The following is a 20,559-nucleotide window of genomic DNA, read 5'->3' as shown; positions in this document are numbered from 1 at the left end:
CCCTTGATGGTAGGTACAGCCAGCTTTTCTTTTGTTCGCCGATGCAACAGAAAGTCTGCCATTTGGGCTATAGAGGTACTGGTAGAGGAAAGTTTGTTGGTCCTGCACCATTCTCTAAACACGTCCCACTTAGATTGGTAAACTCTAATAGTGGATGACCTTCTAGCTCTCGCGATAGCTCATGCAGCTTCCCTTGAAAAGCCCTTCGCTCTTGCCAGCTTTTCGATAGTCGAAAGGCAGTCAGATTGAGAGCGGGGAGATTCTGATGGTACCTCTCTATGTGGCTGCTTGAGTAGATCGCTCCGACTTAGTAACGTTCTGGGGGTATCTACCAGCCACTCCATCACTTCTGCAACCCAAGGTCTCATGGGCCAAAATGGAGCTATCAGGATCATGCGGGCGCTGTACGATTCCCTGAACTTTTTCAGGACTCTGTCCAGGATCTTGAATGGAGGAAAAGCGTACACGTTTAGGTCCCCCCAGTCCAAGAGAAAAGCGTCCACTGCAGCTGCTTCCTGGTCTGGGACTGGAGAGCAATTCACTGGCAACCTCTTCGTCATCTGTGTAGCGAAGATGTCTATCGAGGATTGACCCCACAACATCCAAAGGTTGGTGCACACCTCGTGATGTAGGGTCCACACTGTAGTTAGAACTAGTCTTCCTCTACTGAGAAGGTCCGCCCTGACGTTCTTTTCCTCTTCTATGAAGCGAGTTATCAGGGTTATGTCCCTCGCTTTCGCCCACAGTAGTAGATCTCTCTCAGCCTCGTAAAGTGAGACTGAACGAGTGCCTCCCTGCTTCTTGATGTAGGCCAACGCTGAGGTGTTGTCTGCGGTGACCTGAACTAATTTTCCTTGGACTTCCTACTAAAAGTATATTAGTGCTAGGTGAATGACCACTAGCTCCTTGATGTTTATGTGCCATTCCCTCTGAGACTCTTCCCACAGACCCGATATCTCGGCCTTCCCCAGTGTTGCACCCCACCTCATGTCTGAGGCGTCGGAATACAACACTAGGTCGGGTTCCTCTGATAAAGTCTGAGGCCTTCCAGGAGTTTGTTGGGATCGTCCCACCAACTCAAGTGATTCCTGATCACCAGAGGAATCAGAATCCACTTTTCTATACTTTGACCTCTCGTCAAATATTTTGCAAAATGAAATTGAAGAGGCCGTAAATGAAGTCTTCCCAGGGAAAACGAACTGTTTGATATATGAGAGGGTACCCAGGAGACTCATCCATTCTCTCACCAAGCAGGACCGTATGTCTAGGAAGTGTCGCACCTTTACTAGGCAATCTAGAATGCGTTTCGGGGCTGGAAAAGCCCGAAAAACCACTGAGTGAATTCTCATCACCAGGTAAAAGATGTTCTGCGATGGTGTCAGTTGAGATTTGGCCAGGTTCACCATCACACCTAACTGTTGCGTCAAGGACATTGTAATTTGAAGAGCCTCCAGACACTTTTCTTGCGACCTTGCTCTGAGTAGCCAGTCGTCCAGGTACATAGATATCCGTACTCCCTTTAGATGTAGCCAGCGAGCCATGTTGGCAACCACTCGGGTAAAAAACGTAGGGAGACGTGCTCAGTCCAAAACAGAGTGCTTTGAACTGATAAGTAGTTTTAAGGAACACGAATCTTAGAAATTTTCTGTGGTTTGGATGCATTGGGATGTGGAAATATGCGTCCTGCAGATCTAATGACACCATCCAGCCTACCTGTCTGGTGCCTGCTAGGACTGACGCAGAAGTTTCCATGGCAAATTTACTTTGCTGACAAATTTGTTCAAGGGACTGACGTCCAGAACAGGTCTCCATCCTCCCGAGTTCTTTGGAACTAGAAAAAGTCTGTTGTAAAAACCCTCCGAAGAGGTGTCCTCTACTACTTCTATGGCTGATTTCGACAGCATCTGGTTAACCTGCTCTTGAAGAGCTGCTGCCAGTAGTGGAATACTTGTGTCTGGAGATTGAGTTCACTTTTGGGTTTCGGTTGCTGTTTGGGGTTACGAGGTTGCCCTCCAGCAGCCATTCTCTGTCCTTTTCTAGACAAGCTCTCCCACGAAAGGGCTGACGCGTGGGAGGAGCTTTCTTCTCCTTAATGGCTAAAAAGTTAGTCGGAAGCACTTCCTCGCAGTCCTTTGTAAGCAGATCTTACGTTGCTTGTGCGTAATAGCTGCCGATAAGTCCTTCACTAGCTCTGAAGGGAAGAGGAATTTGGTCAAGGGAGCATACAAGAGCTCTGCTCTCTGAGCGAGAGTCAATCCTGATGACAGGAAAGAAAAACAGCATAGCTCTTTCTCAATAAAACCTGCTGTGAAAAAGGGTTGTGAGTTCGACCGACCCGTTCCTCACGGCTTATCTAGACAGGCTAAAAGGTGTATCTGCGTCTCGTTCTTATCATCTGTGACGTCTGCAAGGACTCCTAGAGTCCAGTCCATCAAGCTGAAGACCTCGATTGTTCTGAAGATGCCCTTCAGCAAGTGATCCATCTCCGACGTGGACCGCATCACCTTAGCCTTAGTCATGGCTGAACTACGTGAGGCGTCAACGAAAAGGAGAAGTCTCCTTAGGAGGAGGTAGGAACTTCCAAACCGAGAACCTCCCCAGGCTTGTACCACACACAGGATCTAGAAGCCAATCTCGTAAGGGGAAAGGAAAGGTTGTCCTTCCTTGTTCTTTCTCTTGAGAATCCAATCGTTCAGAGTCGAAAAAGACCTCTAGACCGATCTGGCTAACACTGTTTCCTTGAAAGAGGAAGATTCCTGGGGTCTACCCTTCAAAAACTGCAAGGGCGGGCTCCGAGGTAAAGCCTGCAGAAAAGCCCTCCGGATATATGTCCGCCAGGACTGCAAGTAATCTTAAGATCTGCTGCATGAAGAGTTTTCTGCATTTCCTCCTCTGAGATCTATCCTGGCATACCTGATAAGGAAGCTGGCTTCACAGGTTTTAATGCCTCATTTGCTTGCAATCCTTGAGAAACTCAGCGATCCACCCAGGGAGCTGTAAAAGTCTCTGTGGGGCAGCCACATCCTCTAAAGGGTTAGCGATCTCCGAAGGAAAACGAGTGGGAGAAAGCACACGCCTCGCCTTGCATGCTTGCGTCCCGCATGCATTCAGCATACTGCAAGGAAGAGTCATGCTGTGTGTCAAGCATGCTGTGAGGGAGTGTCCTTGCCGCCTCCCGTAACGCGTCCAAATCGTTGCGAGTGAGTGTCCATGAGCGCTGCAGCTCGTGTGCGTTCTTGCTGCAAGAGAGCGCTCAGGACTATGGCATTCGCGATCCTGACGCGGGGGAGCATTCTGCTCGCGTGCGTACAGCATGCGTTCAGCTCGCGTGCATCCAGCATGCTGCATGTGTCAAGCATGCTGTGAGGGATCGTCAAAATACTTGCCGCCTCCCGTAATGCGTCCAGATTGCTGCGAGGGAGCGTCCATGAGCGCTGCAGCTTGCGTACATTCTTGCCGCGAGAGCGCGCTTGGAACTATGAGGTTCGCGATCCTGACGCGGGGAAGTAGCCCGCTCGCATGCGTCCAGCATGCTGCGAGGAAGCATCCTGCTCGCGTGAGTCCAGCATGCTGTGAGGGAGCGAAAAGATCTATGCCGCCCTCCGAAACGCGTCCAGATCGCTGTGAGGGAGCGATCTCGACGCTCGGTTCCATGACGCGCAACTCTCTTCTTGTCTAGTATAAAGGGAAAACGTAAAACGCCAGCCTCGTCTGGGAGCTGCGTCAACCGACGGTGAGGATAACACTTTTACCTCGCCTTTCCAATGGCGAGGGTGAGCGTACTGGGATGCGTCAACATGATCGGTCGAGGGGACGTACGGTCGCTGATCAAGGTCTGATATCTCCCTTCGCCTTTTGACTTTCCTTCTCCCAGGGGTTGGGGAGCATGGAAGAGGTCCCGGGCTAGGAGTATGACGGACACGAATGGACGCACCCTCCACTGCACTGCGTTATGCTTACGAGCCAGTGAACATTAGCACTTTTAACTATTTCCCATTAGACCATAATAGATCTGCCCGTTGCGAAAGATTATACTTTTCCGCCAAGGGCTAGAAAGAAAATACAATAAGCTATATAATTGATATTAGTATTCTCAAAATCGAAATATCAAATAATGATACAAAGTATTGTGTAACTATAACGATCGTCAAGAGTGCTACGAAGTGTAAATTGACTGTACGCTCATGAAAACTCTATATAAATAAAAAATTAACTAAAGGGATTATACTAATAGGACAAATATATACTTAAAAATAATATATTTCCCTACATTATAAAAATTAAAATACTTATACTTAGTAAGTTAATATTTCAACAATTCTTGCAAGAAAAAGAAAATAATTCACATATTTGCAAGTCATACTACGTAGATTACGTCACCAGATTGTGACGTCATAGCGATGGCGGACTGATTTCCTTCAAGAAATTCAGATCTCGCCCTGCTAAAAATTTACGTCACATGATTGTGACGTCATAATGTTTTTCCTTCCATTATATCTTTATGAGTTGTTCATTAGTTAATAAAGTAGGGGGAAAAAATTCCTTGATCCTATCCATTTCAATCTGAAGAACATAGAAAAGAAAACAAATACACACATGCCCTCTGCTACATACTGTGTGGAAATCAGGAGCAGCTTGGAAGCCGGTCTAGCCCTACATACAAATTTTAGGAACAGAGGAGCCATCTTGAAAATCAAGTTAAATTAAACTGTCCAAGTTGGACCAACAAAAAACTATCTTATTTGTGTGAAAAGGAAAATCCAATATCTTCGATAGTCGAAAGGCAGTTAGCGATTGCCATAAACAATAAACAATGGGTACTTCACCAAATTTGTAGACAAAGCAAACCCACAAAAAAAACGAATTTCCGACGTGTTGACTCGATCAACGGCAGGGAATTTCTGAGGAATGTTGGGAATGGTTCCATTACCTACTGAGAGATGGCACTCAGGTATGACCACCTACTCACCTTGGCGGTGATTGCCGCGAAATTTGAATTTCTGCCGTGCGTGCAACGAAACCCGGGATTAAGCTATATATATGTGGCTACCAGGGAAGTTACATATTAAAAAACAGAATTTTTTATGAAATTAGGTATCCAAGTTACTCTTAGCCTCAGAGTATAGGTGATGGGGTTAATATATGATAATTTAATTTCTAGAGAAACTGATATTCCCTGTATGAATGGACGAGTGATGGATATTTTGGAAACATTTCTCTGTATGACTAATGAGGACTAAGGATTAACAATTGCATATCACTCAACTAAAATATCAACATCGTTTCATTGCCAAACTCTATTGCTTTTATTTGGGAGATAGATTGTGGGTTACTGGCTTAGTGCGCATGCGTTGTTCACATTAACTTTTGGAAGCTGATCTGTTTTTTGTATGAAGCAAATATTCAAACCAATTAAAAGCTTCCAAATATCTATGAATAAATTCCTGATGTTGTTCAAAAAACCCCCCTTTATCTCCCTCTTCTTAGTTCTGCATGACTACCATCAAAAGAAGCCTCCAAGAGACTTCTATTTAAATGACTTTTGTAATTTCATCCACAGTATTTTAAACATTGGTTACGTTTAAAACACTCTCCATTCAGTATATAACTATTGTTGCTCATTTAGAAGTAAAACAATATCCCTAAAATAATGACCTATATACAGTAGTTGGTGTGCGCAGCACATTCATGTAGGCCTACCACTTTCCAGAGCAGAGGAGCAACAAGATAATATTTGATTGCGAGTAAAGACTATCTGAAGGACATGGTATAAATTTCACATAATTATGATACTGTACTTTAATTTCACACCACTTACATGAACCTCATATTTTTCCAACAGGTTATCTTATGTTTATTGTGTATTTCTGGCCATTACTATTGTTGCAAATTATTCAATTTTGGTGTCTCCCTTGCCAAAAACCACAGTTACCATTAGAATCCCTTAAACTGTTTATATAGTAAGGAGTACGAAAATTGATAAATGGGTGCTGTCCCAATATTCATAGTAAGAAATCAATAAAACATAAGACAACTAGTAAGAAAAATATATGAATCATATAGAGTATTTGGCTACAAATTAAAACATCATATATTTACTGTTTATGAAGTTCAAAGTAGTATTTTGATAGGTTATATTCAATTATGCTGGTAAAAATCGGTTTACAAATATTGTTACAATCAAGTAAAATCTGATAGTTTATTTGTTATTATAAGCACTACAGAATCCTAGATCAAGTAAGAACCCAGTGCCCTAAGATAGGCTAGAATACATTGTTGTTTCATTCTTTTCTTGTTTTACCAACCTAATAATGCCAAGCTGTTACTATGATCCTAAATTTTAGAGGGGGTCTTGCTTAATACAATTTTCATATGAAAGTCACAATCATTTGTGCCCAAAAAATGGAAGGAAAATCACATTTTCAATTCAATATAATTACAATACATTCGTATATCAAAAATCAAAGATTACCATTTAACATAGGAATCATTAATCAAATTAATATTATGAATCAAGATATTAACTTTTTTTTAAATAGTTAACTACTGCATCTTAAATTTAGCCTGAGGCAAGGCCAGACCTAAATAGAATTACTAGTCCAAAAGTATGGTACATTAATACGATAGCTAATGACAACGCGTAGGAATAGTTTAGGATCAGCTTAGTTTATGTGACTTGTGCTCGCTTGTTACAGGCAACAGAGTAATCTGCATAAACTCTGAAGGTATTCTTCAATAAACGACTGGCATTGCCAGTAAATATTTAAGGGGGCGGAACTCGACAAATGTCATGTTGATCTACCATGGCCAGTGGGAAAGGAGGCCTCCAACGTACTGCAAGATCTTTCACCAAGAAACAAACAATGCCTTCCAATACCCAACTGTCAAGAGTCTTTACACAACATAATACTTAAAATAAGTAAGCAACTAATGTCAGCCATGAATAAATAATGAAACAATGACAAAATACTTAACATGCGACGATGCAGTTTCTTCTTCCATGGTGTTATCATGATCATGACACTCTCTATAATGTTAACTTTATCTAGTAAATTATTGAATTTCTTTAATACCACCTGAAGTGGTGAGACATATAACCTAAAAAGCTTCCATATATTATATAGAATATAATTCAACCAAATGTGCAGATTACGTATCCTACAGTTACAACTGATTGCGAGAAGGAAAAATAAAATTTTATTATCAATATAGCCATATAAAGTCCTTAGATTGCATTAGAACATATCAAAGATTTTTAATTGGAACTTCTAATACTTTCTGCCAGTAATGAGATATGATGTTTTAGGAATTAGGGAGCAATTAGATACAATTGTTAAATATGACGAAGTGTCAAGACTTTGGTGTTTCCTGGATGTAAACAAACACTTCCTCTGGTTTGTCACAATTATTTTTACACAAGTGCCTCAAACTACAATGATAAAATGGAAATGCACATATTAGATTTTATGTGTCTACGTACTCTAAAATTTCAGTTTCTATTTTTTCGTTTTCCAAATATTACATCCTTTCATTAAAAGGATATCGTCAGTAGACGTACGCCTTTTAGCAGTCTTTTGTAATAATCAATATATAATTTAATAGAAGTAAAGAATAATTAAATTAAACATCTATTATGAATTCACATAAATACTAGATGATAAATCTAAGTGTATCCTATATATCATTTATCCACGATTTCCAATATATTCAATAATTCTCAGATTGCTTACTACGAAAGACGACTTTGTAACCACAGTAGTTTGACTGAAAGGTCTGATCACTCTGTTGCATTTTTACATTATTAAATAATAATTATTGACATGTATAGACAGAGCAAAATCTTCCTGATTATTTATTTTAGAACACATTGTAACTGTATGAAAAGGAATACAAAATAGTGACAAAGAAGAAAAATTAACCAAATACAGAAACAAATTCATCCCTTAGATAAACAGATTAAGAGCCTTTATAGAACACAATACTCAAAATATGCCAGCAACGTATGTCAGCCATATATATATATATATATATATATATATATATATATATATATATATATATATATATATATATATATATATATATATATATATATATATATATATATATATATATATATATATATATTATACGTAGATATATGATGTAAAAATACATTTTTTGATATGTGACGATACACTTCCTTCATCTGCGTTATTATCCAAGAGGGTCTGCCCCTCTCTTTTATTCTTCTCCTGTACTTCTCCTTCTCCCTATTTCCTTAATCTTTCCCATCCCGAGTACCTGCCTTTGAGCTATAAACTGAATTGTATCCAGGGACAGGGGTAGGGCCTACTCTTCCTTTCCCCATATTCCCCACTTCCCTATTCTTCTTCTTATTATTATTCAGTGCATTATTATCGTAATCGTGTACGAATCAAGAGAAACTAGTGAATACGTAAGAAAAACTGGCCAGGTGTTTGAAATTTACCTTATTATTTTTTTCACTACGCATAAAACACATTTGTTACCGGACAAGGCTCTGCTAACAGAGCGGCATAAACAGCAATCGTAATAAACCGGACAAACAACAAATTTATTATTATTATTATTATTATTATTATTATTATTATTATTATTATTATTATTATTATTATTATTATTATTATTATTATTATTATTATTATTATTATTTCTTGCTAAGCTACAACTATAGTTGGAAAAGCAGGAAGCTATGAGTCCAGGGCCCCAACAGGGAAACTAGCCCAATGAAGAAAGGAAACAAGTAACAATGGTTTGATTTTGGAGTGTCCGACTCCTATAAGAACTACTTACCATAACTAAAGTCTCTTCTACCCTCACCAAGAGGAAAGTAGTCACTGAACACTTACACTGCAATAGTTAACCCATTGGGTGAAGAAGAATTGTTTGGTAATCAGTGTTTCCAGGTGTATGAGGACAGAGGAGAATCTGTAAAGAACAGGACAGTCTATTCAGTGTACGTGTAGGCAAAGGGAAAGTGAACCGTAACTAGAAAGAATGGTACAATGTAGTACTGTCTGGCCAGTCAAAGGACCCCATAACTCTCTAGTGGTAGTATCTCAGCGGGTGGCTGGTGCCCTGCCCAACCTACTACCTACTGTTTACAGAGTGGAGTTTTGACATTCATACATCTCACATTACCTTCTTTTTTGGTAGTTCTGTTACGAGACCTGTGAAGATTTTTTTTCCCTTTTTTATTTTTAATCCTGCTTGTATATAATGGAGTTTAGTTACCCATAATATTGTCGTTTTTACAGCTTTACGTTTTCTATTTATCGAGTAATAGTCTAAGGTAAAATTATCTGATTGGAGTATGTCTCGGGTCTACTCAAGGCGGGTTGAGATAGAAGGTAATTAGTCTACATAGATTACCTACCCTGGTTTAGCTTATAATATGAATATCGTTAATTCCTAATTATCTCATTTTTGTCTTGATCTACATGCATACTGCGCACAGACCGTGCTGAATGTCTCTAAAGCTGCGATGACCCTTCCGGTCGATCATTGGTTTACATGTAGAAGGGTCCACATATTTCGGTATGATTGTAGTATGCTCCCTATGTCTATATATAAGGCCAATGACTGTCAAGATATAATACACCACCCGATGATTATCTTTACATCACCTACCAATCATCCCAATAACTCCAATTTATTATCATTGTAGCAGCGAAATGGGAATTGGGTTCACTCAAGTCTACATAGAACATTGATAATCTTTAGAGTGAATCTGGAACTGTTACTACAGTGTATGCATGAGAAACTATGACTGAGAACTTCTGATATTGCCCATTTGTCACTGGATATACTGGGAAGGTATTTATTTTTACTTAGGATAAGAAATAATAGAAGTAAGATATTTTAAGATTAACTACAGAACGTTATAGAGGAAATATAACTTCAGTAACTTTAAGAACACACAATCCAGTGTTTAAAACAATATGGCAGAAGCACATTTTAAGTGGAACACGTTTCTCAATATTCAAAATCCTAATTTAAGCAAAATTTATAAGAAACAGCGTTACTTGTTAGGTGTTTATTTTGGGACTTGGTAAAAGGAAGACCAACACGGGAAGACCGGGAAGACAGGCAAGAGCAGTTTTGTAGTTAAATGGACAACACTTTATAGGTGATTACAGACACAGTGTCCCCAATTGGAACTCAAACCACACAGCTACAGTTATACACCATCCTATTGTCGATTGTAAACTTAAAAGCCACATCTGGAAACAATCTCATTGATTATGGGAATTACCACCACACGCTAAAATTGCTATTTTTGGGAAATTCCTCAATCTGGTCTTCCTTTTCCGAGGAAATGGAAGACCAGTTTGAACAGTGTAAATTATAGGTATTTTAGGTATTGTGGCCTGTTAGGGGGACTTGTGTTGTGTTTCTTGATGGTTTGAATCAATTAGTGTTGTTTTGAAGTAGATGTAGTGATATTTGCAAGTGAACTTGATATGCTTGAGCACTACATTGCTAGTCATAGAGAAATTGACTCCTCTATAGAAGTTACTGATTTATCTACCAGTAACCAATCATTTCCTTTGGACAATCATAAACAGATAGGTGGAGGACACCCTCCCGCCAGTGCATATCAAGTCACTGATCCAGAAAACGCCTTGAGTTTTGGGGAATATTTGCAAATTGTAAATAGCTGTTTACTCACTCAGAATTCAGATAAGATCTCTAAAAGTCGGGCTATAAAACCAAAAGAGGGTGAGATTTTTGTTTTTGATACAAGAGTAATTGGTGAAGATTGGAAATGTGATGATTATCACTGGATACAACATGGTGTAAAATTGATACCTAAAAAAAGATCCTGTTTTCCAAAAAAAAAAAAAAATATTTTGATACAAGGACTTGGGCTGGTAAAAATGAATATTCATCTAAATTCAAAAAAGTTGTGTATTTACCCAAGATTTCAAATTTAATGCATTTCGTCATTGTTCACTATTTAGGCAATGAAAACACATCTGTCCCTTTGGCTCATGGAAATTCAAAAGACAAATCTAATCAATTCATTCGAACAGCTCCTTCTACTTTGAATGAAATTAGAAAAGAAGTTCAGATTAAAGCACCTGCTGAAGCTTATCGGGCCCAGATCACTAAAAATGTTTTTGGTTTAGATCAATGTGTACTGAATGCTCGAAATAAGGAGCAATGTAGATATATGAAAAAAAAATGAAGATAGGAAAAAAAGATTAAGTAGAGATGATATTAGCAATGTGATAGAGTTGGCTTTTAGTATTCCAAACTTCACTCTATCAGTAACTGTTTATCCAGAATTGATCTTGATGTTGGGTGACACAGATTTATTTAAAGAAGTTAATAAACTCTTACAGTGTAGAAGTGTTCGACATAGAATTAACTTTCACTATGATACTACTTATGAGTTTGGTGATTTTTATGTTTCTGTTCTTTCATGTAAGCATGTTGCTTTTCAAGAGGAGCCTTCCATTACGATAGCATTTTTGATCCATAGTCGTAGATATCAATCTTGTCATGAACTTTGTTTTTAAAACTTTGAAGGAAAAGATTCCTGCACTCAGCAAGCCAAACAATAGATTTGCCTTTGTTACTGATCGTGAAATTGGTGTCACTAATGCAGTTGAAAAAGAATTTCCTAATGCCAAAGTTTTGTATTGTTGGAACCACATTAAAAATGATATTAGATATCATCTGAAGAATAAATTCACAGGTGTTCCACCTGATGATATTGCATTTTATGTTCAAGAGGCTGAAGACTTGCTAAATGCTCAAACAAGGGAGGATTTTGATACAATGTATGCAGATAAATCCAAAAATTGGTCAAAAGATGTCGATGAGTACTTTGAGAATTGTGTAAAAAATGCTATCACACTATGCAGGAAGGTGGATTGTTGAGGAATTTGATCTCTATAACCCTTTTTCTGGTATAACAAACAACGTTGCTGAGTCTTTGAATAGATTGCTGAAGGATGTAAATAAAAATGTTAGAAGACCAGCAGATTGTACCATGCTTTCATTTTGGCACCTTCAAAAGTATTATCATTTGGAAATTTGTCGTGGTAAAGCAAATATTGGCAGTTATCGCCTGAAAAAAGAATTTATCCATCTTCTGATTGATAGAGATGAAATTCCAAAGTATGTTTTATCTCCAGATGAGATTGTAAAATACATTTATGATCCAAATTATTTTCTTGAAAAAGTTGATAGTATTATTAATTGTGATAAACAGGTTGATATCAATGATGATAAAGATAAATCTCCGGACTAGAATAGAGCAAATTTGGAATGCATAGTTAATGATGACGTTGGCAATTTAGAAGCAGATGGTAACAAAGAGAATGAACAGTCTGTTTGTCATAGACGTTTGCCTCAGAAGTCTTTGGCTAAAACAGTTATTCAAAATAAGGGTATATTTCATGTGCCTGATGCTGGTTGCTTTGTAGTTCAGGGTGTTAGAGGAGATAAATATACAATAACTATTACTCCTAAGGAATCTTGCAACTGTCCTTCATCGTCTGAATGTTATCATATCATAGCAGTAAAAATTAGTTTAGGTCTTCAAACAAAAGATGATAAAAAAAACAACAAATCTGACTGCTCTGTCTAGAAAATCAAGAAAGCGAAATGACAAAAAATCTGGTTGCAAGGCTCCTAGAATTAATGAGTTTACACCTGCTCCTGATTCATTTATTATGAACGAAACTTTGAATGAAACTTTGGATAACAATTCTGTTTTGACATCTACTCCAAAACAAACTCCAAATTCAAAAAGAAGAAAATTAAATGGAATTCCTCAATTGTCCTAAACTCCAAAGAAATCTATTCTAAAAACTCCTCCAAAAAATGAACCCTTTGGAGATAATTCCATTTTGGCATCTAGTCCAAAACAAACTCCCTAAAAAATAAGAAAGTTAGAAAAATCTATTCAAAAAACCCCTTCAAAAACTCCAGGTAAATCAGTTAAGTTTAAATCATTGACAGAAACACCAACAGAATCTCAAAATTCAACTGATATTTATGCCACTATTCTAAATGGTGAAAAGTTAGATAGTGACTGCATGACATTAACAAATGCTGTTATGCAAACACAATATGAATACATTAATGGTTTTCAGTTAACAACTCTTACACCTGTGCTTAGAGATCCAAAGTCAGTAAATAATGTTGAAAATCCTTTGGACGTGGACACTTGGCAAAATTGATAAAGGAAAGCTAAAATGGTTTTACTTAAATCCTTTTGAATCTCGCAGTGCACCTACTGGCCAAATTCATCATGATGGGGATACTCATTGGGTTGCATCATGTTCCCAGAAAAATGGGTAAGAATGAGAAGATATTGTTATTGGATAGTTTGGCATGAAAAAATTCTCTAAATCATTCACTTTCTATGCAGCTTGGGAAACTCTATGGTTATGCCAAGGACTCAATTTCAATTGCTATTCCAAATTTGCAAAAACAGAAAGGATCAGTTGATTGTGGGGTTTTTGCAATTGCTTATTTGGTGGAATTTTGTGAGGGTGGTCTTGATTGTTTATTTAAAGGCAAGTCAATAGATTAGGAATTTGATCAAAATTCTTTAAGACAACATTTGGTGGAATGCTTACAAAAACAACAATTTAGGCCTTTTCCAAAAATACATAAAAAGCTGTGTGAGGATTTGTGTATTTTCTCAGCCAAAATTGAACTATTTTGTTGCTCATTACCTGAATGGTTTGATAATATGTTAAGTTGTACAAGATGTTTGACATGGTTTCATTATAGATGTAAGAATATTGAAAACACTGATGATATAGATTTGGCTAGTTGGGTATGTAGTGATACATGTAACAAAAAGAGGAAAGGAAAAACTAAAAAGGTAGCCTACTTGATTTCTAATTGCTAGTTTTGCATTTACTAAGATTAAAGTTCCACTTCTTATCTTAAACCTGTCATGCGGTGTCAGACAGGGGCTGAGGTACTAAGTGAAACAAAAATTGTAACTTCTTATCTATAACTTGTCATGCTGTGTCAGACAAGGGTCAAGATAAGAAGCTGATCTGTCATGATAATTTGTGTAAACATTGAAGTTCTTATCTTCATCCTGTCATGCGGTGTCAGACAGGAGCGAAGTTAAGAAGTGTTAACCACCATTATACATTGAGTAAAAATTTTTAGGTAAAAAACCAATTCCTTATCTTTTTCTTGTCATGCGGTGTCAGGCAGGAGTTGAGTTAAGATTTTGATTTTGCTATGTTATGTCTAGGACTAACCATGTTATTTTGCAATGCTATGGATGTTTAATGTATCATGTAAATCTGTATGTATATATTATGTATATCACAATGTATATATTATCTACATATTTATATGCACTAAATATGTTAACTTATTATGACATGAATAAATTGATATAATTATAAATATATAGTTTAAATATATGATTGTTTGAATAAAGATTTTAAAAATTTACAAAAGTGTTTGTTTTATAAAGCACATACTTATGTATATCATAATTATTATGAAGAATCCCAGCAACCATTTCCCCTTCAAACTCATCTAATATGCCAATTGCCAATCTAAACCAACAAAAATGCACAAACACATAGTCCACATCAAGTAAAACCAACACTAAAGTGTTGTCCATTTAACTACAAAACTGGTCTTTCCGGTCTTCTCGGTCTCCCCGCGTTGGTTTTTCTTTTACCAAGTCCTGTTTATTTGCTTACATCTGGCGTGTCTACAAGAACAAAGTCCAGCGAGTAACTGTCTTATACAGTACTATGCGGGGATTTATATTATTTCGGCGTCCGAATACTTCCCTTGGAAAAGGGCAGATGGAATCATAGAACTCCTATGACAGAGGAAGAAAGGAAGGAGCCAGATAATTTATTACTTATAATTGAAGAGTATTGTAACTCCCATCAGTTTGAGGTTGTGATGTCACACTGTTTTTGGAATACGGTGTAGTCTACACTATTTGATACTTTTCTCATTGAACTGAGAAATAAAGCGATGCCATTGAATCTGACCATATGATTCCCGATAAGATTGTATTCTCCGCAAGAGACAGATGCAAGATCCAAGAGTTGCTACTTTGGGATCTAAAGAAGGCTTGCAGAGCATATGAACTATCGAGGATTCATGTAAAGAAATTAAGTGGTGGGAGTGAGTGAAAAATCTATCAATAAAGTGGACAAAGGTTAGCAAAGAGCAAATTTAAAAAAAAATGAGAGCAGAAGAACTCAGAGAAGAAATTCCAGACGAAGAATGTAGTGAAGACACAAAATAAAACGATGGTGAAAGACTGTAAATTTTGTGGAGGAAGTCAAGCTTTTGGCAAGGAAAATTGTCCTGCAAATGGCCAAGTATAGAAAATCTCAGAAAAAGGGATACTTTGCTGTAAAATATAAAGCGTCGAATGTACAGACAGTAACAAACGAAGACAGACGCAACGAGAAAAAGTGGCTGTATGTAATGAAACAAAATTGTGACTCAAGATCATATGTAATGATGAGAGTCAATGATTGCAACGTCACATTTTTGCTTCACCCCGACAATAAATGAAGAAAAACTCCAAGTTGCTAGCGTTGAAGGAATTGAATGACGAGCTAGGGGATCTTGGTGAAGAGATTTTGACTGTCGACCCAACAGTCAAGGTCTACAGAATTAAGAAGTCTTCTTAGGCCACCTTAGGATTCTATCACACAAATCGTTTTTTCTGCATGGAAGGTATTCTCCACCCTGATATAATATGCAAGAGGTTGCAGTGATTAAAAGACAGGACTTGATGGCTTGGGTACTGGGTAGAGACTGCCCTTTATTCATACACTACATGGGGCTACATGATACCACATTCCCCTTATCATATATAAAGAATTAATTACACATAATAACTGATCTGACATATAAGTACATAGAGGAAAGGGATGAAAGTTCCACATTCAAAACGTTCTATTTATTTGTTTTCATTCCTCCACAATAAACATGCATGGTACAATTGGTGATTGTGGATAGTAATATAAACATAGTAGCTATTAGGTTTCCAGACTTTGGTCTGAATAGCGTTGATTACATCAGGGAAGTTATATATATGAAAATAAATGGCAATTTTTTCCCCCTTTTTTTGCAAAGAAGAACAACAAAATATAGTAAAACAAAATGGAAACCGGATACACATATATGTAACGACAGTGTTCAAAATAGAACCTGTTCTCCAGTCCGAGACTCATAACTTTTCAAATAAAATTTATTATGAACCATTTACCAGTCCTGAGACTGGTAACTTTTCTTGTTGAGTTTCAAACACTGGTAACGACTTCTCAGAATTTTATGGTATGAAACAAGGAGGGCGTGTATATTGTTATTTAACTTAGCACTTTATGGGAATCTACGGTATGTGACCGCGTTACTTTCAATAAATCTGGATGGGGTTTTCACCAGCCGGCCTGACTTGGTATATACTGCTGTCGGATCTGCAGTGCTATCACTAGTTGCAGGGGTTTAGTGGGTTATTTCGGTCTCACTAGGTGGCGGCAGTGATATATCGGAGGGTCGCGGTGGAGGCTGCGCTGATGATGTTGGAGCCTGCTGCCAGGTGTTGGACGGTTCTGTGTTTGTCGTGAGCTGTGTCAGACGGATGCGGGACCGGTTCCTCCTGAGGCAAGCTCCGTTTTGGGCCTCCACAACGTATGATTGTGGTTCTTCTGACTTACGCACCACTCTGCCTGGCACCCATGTGTGACTGGCCTTGTCGAACCGTTCTTTGAATTGAAATTGAGCTGCGTGGATAGACTTCAACTGAAAATATGCCTAACTATAAATGTCTTTTCTTCAGTAGTCCATGGCATCTCGAAGGTCAAATTTGGTAGACTCTTAGAACATTAATTTTTCTTGATAAATCTGAAAAATAAAAGGAATTAATTATTTATTTCAAAAGTTATTCAAGTTTAGGTGATGACCGTTTTTTTCGTGTGCCCTGCACTTCACCCTCATGTCATACCCCTGCAGTTTCAAGAAGAGACGTTGTAGTCTAGGTGGGACACTGATCAGTGGCTTCTCCCAGATGTTAACGAGGGGTTTGTGGTCAGTGACAGCTTCGAAATCTCTTCCGTATAGGTAGGTATGGAATCGTACGCCGTGTACTAGTCCAAGGGCCTCTCCCTCGATATTGCTGTAATTTGCCTGCGTTGGTGTCAGGGCTTTGATGGCAAAGGCTATTACCTTCCCGTTTTGGATGAGGGCCGCTCTGAGGCATTTTTGTGATGCATCGACTTCAAGAGCCACGGGTCGAGTTGGATCATAGTAAGACAGCGTGCTTGATGGCGCTATTTGGCGTTTCAGGTGTTGATAGGTGGATTCATGGTCTTCTTCCCATTGGAAGGGCACATCTTCCTTGACCAGATCTCGAAGTCTTTGTGACTGAGCTGAGTGATGTGGTACATAGGGGCTGAGGTAAGTCATTACTCCCAGGAATCTCTGTAGTTCATCTTTGTTGGAGGGCGACGGATGTAATGCAGGTCGTGTACCTTAGACGGGTCTGGCATAATGCCCTTGCAGGTATAGCGTGTTCCAAAAAACTCAATTTCTGGTTTCGAAATGGAGCATTTCTTCGAGTTTAGGCTGAGCCCGTGTTGGGCTGCACGCTGCATGAACCCCATCAGGTTTTTGTCGTGTTCCGACTGGTCTTTCCCACATATTGCCACGTCATTGGCGATGCCAACAACACCTAGGAGATTCTCGATGATAGAGTCCATCCTGGCTTGAAATATGTCATGGCTTACATTCAGCCCGAATGGTAGCCTTGTCCAACAATACCGGCCGTGTGGTGTTCGGAACGTTGTCAGTAGTTTTGAGTCCTCGTGTAGCGGTATACTCCAGTAGCCTGCTTTGGCGTCTAGCTTGGAGAACACCTTCACTTTGGAGAATACCGGGTTGATCTCTTCTAGAGTGGGAATCTTGTGGTGACATCTTTTGAGGTTTTGGGTTAGCCCCTTGGGGCCAAGGCAGATCCGTAGGCTTCCATCGGGTTTTGTGACATACACAAGGCTGCTGCACCAGTCTGTGTGTTCCGTTACGCGTCTGATAACCCCCTCTTTCTCCGTAGTGACAAGCTCGGACTTAATGTGGGGCTTCAGGTGGATACCGATCTTACGGGGCGGATCACAGAAAGGTATCGCGTCATCCTTGAGGTGGAGCATAGCGAGCTCTTTTAGTTTGCCAATACAGTCAAACTGTGCTGAAAATTGCGCTTTTAGCTGCTCGACTGACCTAATAGGGCCTTGTTTGGCTTATTTGCTCAGGTACTCCAGTAATGTCGTTGACATTGATCACCACAATAACAAGTTTTTGGCACGAGGGAAGGCCAAGTATAGCCGGGCCAGACACATCGACCACAAAAAACTTTTCTTGTGAGAATGCTGGGTTGCTGAGTTTGCGGACGCTGAGCATTAGTGACCCTAGGCAGGGAATATTGTCACCACTGTATGATGTTAGTGTTACTGATGGTTCTGGGGATAGGAAGAGGTTGGTGGGTGCATCACCAAACATTTGCTTATATGTCCGCAAGGGTAGCATATTGCCACCGGAACCCATGTCGATTTTGAGTTTCAGGGGCCCATAGGCTGGGGGTTTTTCATGCTTGACCATGAGCTTTGAGAATGCTTCTCGTTTCGTTGCCACTCCTATGTCGGATATCGTTATCATGTTGAAGTTTGGCATATAATCTGTTTTCTCATCAAGATTGGGGTTTTCATTAACCATGACTTCGTGCTGCCTGTGGTTAGGAGCTCGATTCAGCCGTCCTCTTGTCTTGCTCTGGCGTTACGTCTGCTGCGTGTTGTCTCCTGGCATTGTTCTGCCTCTGTCAGTTTTGCGGCACATCTTTTTCTAGAGCTCCTTGATGCCCCAACCACTGCACCTGTCATTGTAAGCGGGGCATGACCTTATGGGATGGCTAAGCCCGTAGTTCCCACAGGGGTTGTCCGTAGTTTGTGGTTTGTTCCCTGGCTCATTGCTTTCCCTTTGGATTGCATCCACATTGGTATGGCTTGTACTCAAGTTCTCAGAGCTCATATGTATGGAGTGTAATGATGCCGTAGAGGCCGCAGTGGCCTCGTATTCCCGACCTCTCTCTAAAACGTTGCTCATGGCATAGCCCTTTGGTTTAGTTAGGAGTTCTTTCCTAAATTCCTCGAATTGTGTCCGTAGTATGGTCATTTTGATAAGTCGTTCGTTGAGTTCTCTGTCTTCAAACTTGCACTTTGTCATTTTTTCACAGAGTCGGGCCAGGAATTGACTGATTGCTTTGGCAGGTTTCTGTTTGGTATTTACAAATTCGAGGCGGTGAACTTGGAAATTTATTTTGACCGTTGCATCGACCTCACTTTCAATAAGCCTCCATGTGTTCTGCGGCATGCATTGCTCCTGTTCAGTGAGGCCGCTTGCTAAGATATGCCTCATGCCCTCATCGCCGAGGGCAATTTTAATTTCAGTTGCTTGTTTGCCCAGGTCTGTGACTTCCTGGTCTTCAAGCTACAAGTTCATGCGCGCCTTAAATACACAAAACGACTCAGCCAGGGGCTGGTGAGCCCAATCCATACTTGGGCATTTAGGCTGGGCCATGATTGGATTTAGTTTCGAGAGGGTGTTACACAATAAATAGATAGTGGTTGGATTAATAACACAGTTTACGGTTCACAAAGAGACGCATGTAATAAGGGTATGGAATTCACTGCAGCATTTGGCTGGCAAGCTTAGGGCATCATGATTCAACTGGTCTACTGTTACATGCATGAGTGCAACCTCTTGGTGGTCTTAGTAACTTAGATTATGGTACAATCTACTGAGTTTACAATGAGCAAAACAACGTGGATCGTTGGGTGTGCCTTGTTAGATGATTATAACAGTACATGTAGTCAACCTTTAACTTTCACTCACTGGTTCTGCAATGCATTGACTTATTGCTTGGTTGTTTGTCACTTATCAGGTACATAATGCACTCGGAATATCGCCAGTATTGCGTTAGTCCGCACTAAATTATCCAAAAAAAATTTGGTACTGGTAGTCGGCATGGTTTTCACCGTTTTGTTTTTCACTGCTGAATGTTCGTCGTTGTTTTGCTCATTTTGTGAAGTAGTGCGCGGATAACAATGGCCAAAATACTTGTAAGTACTCTATTTACAACTTTCTTCACTATTCTCACTATAATCACGGTGCACAAATGTCGATTCTATGCCGTATCCTGGCGATGTAAGTTATGTATGGTTGTTATCTGGGCCGGTATGACAGTCCTTGTCCGGTTGCCGTTCGGTGAAAATGGCATCATCTGCGGCCGCTGGTAATAAACTTGGGCCGATTGTGAGTCCTCTTCTCAGTTATTACAGACAGGAGAGGTATGTAAAGAGTCTCTATGGTCCGAGTTTGTTGATGGAATGGCGTGGGGTGCGTTACCACGCCACCACCATGATATAATATGCGAGAGGTTGCAGTGATTAAAAGACAGGACTTGATGGCTTGGGTACTGGGTACAGACTGCCCTTTATTCATACGCTTCATGGGACTACATGA

The 20,559-nt window shown here is 39.4% G+C and overlaps 1 protein-coding gene across 4 annotated transcripts in view; it reads right to left on the bottom strand.

The window, feature by feature from the left end:
- The window catches only part of LOC137657926 (LIM domain kinase 1-like), a 431,530-nt gene extending 424,443 nt beyond the window's left edge, over nt 1–7,087 (bottom strand). For 2 of the 4 annotated variants that reach the window (XM_068392621.1, XM_068392622.1), the window contains exon 1: nt 6,976–7,087. In XM_068392621.1, the coding sequence (XP_068248722.1) occupies nt 6,976–7,002 (27 nt within the window). In that variant the 5' untranslated portion in view covers nt 7,003–7,087. The remainder of the gene's footprint in view (nt 1–6,975) is intronic. The other 2 variants (XM_068392619.1, XM_068392620.1) reach the window with 1 other exon arrangement.
- Nucleotides 7,088–20,559: the final 13,472 nt, after the last annotated feature.

This window comes from Palaemon carinicauda, chromosome 18 (assembly GCF_036898095.1).
Source record: "Palaemon carinicauda isolate YSFRI2023 chromosome 18, ASM3689809v2, whole genome shotgun sequence".
Taxonomy (NCBI): domain Eukaryota; kingdom Metazoa; phylum Arthropoda; class Malacostraca; order Decapoda; family Palaemonidae; genus Palaemon; species Palaemon carinicauda.
This window is presented reverse-complemented; position numbering and strand designations above follow the sequence as displayed.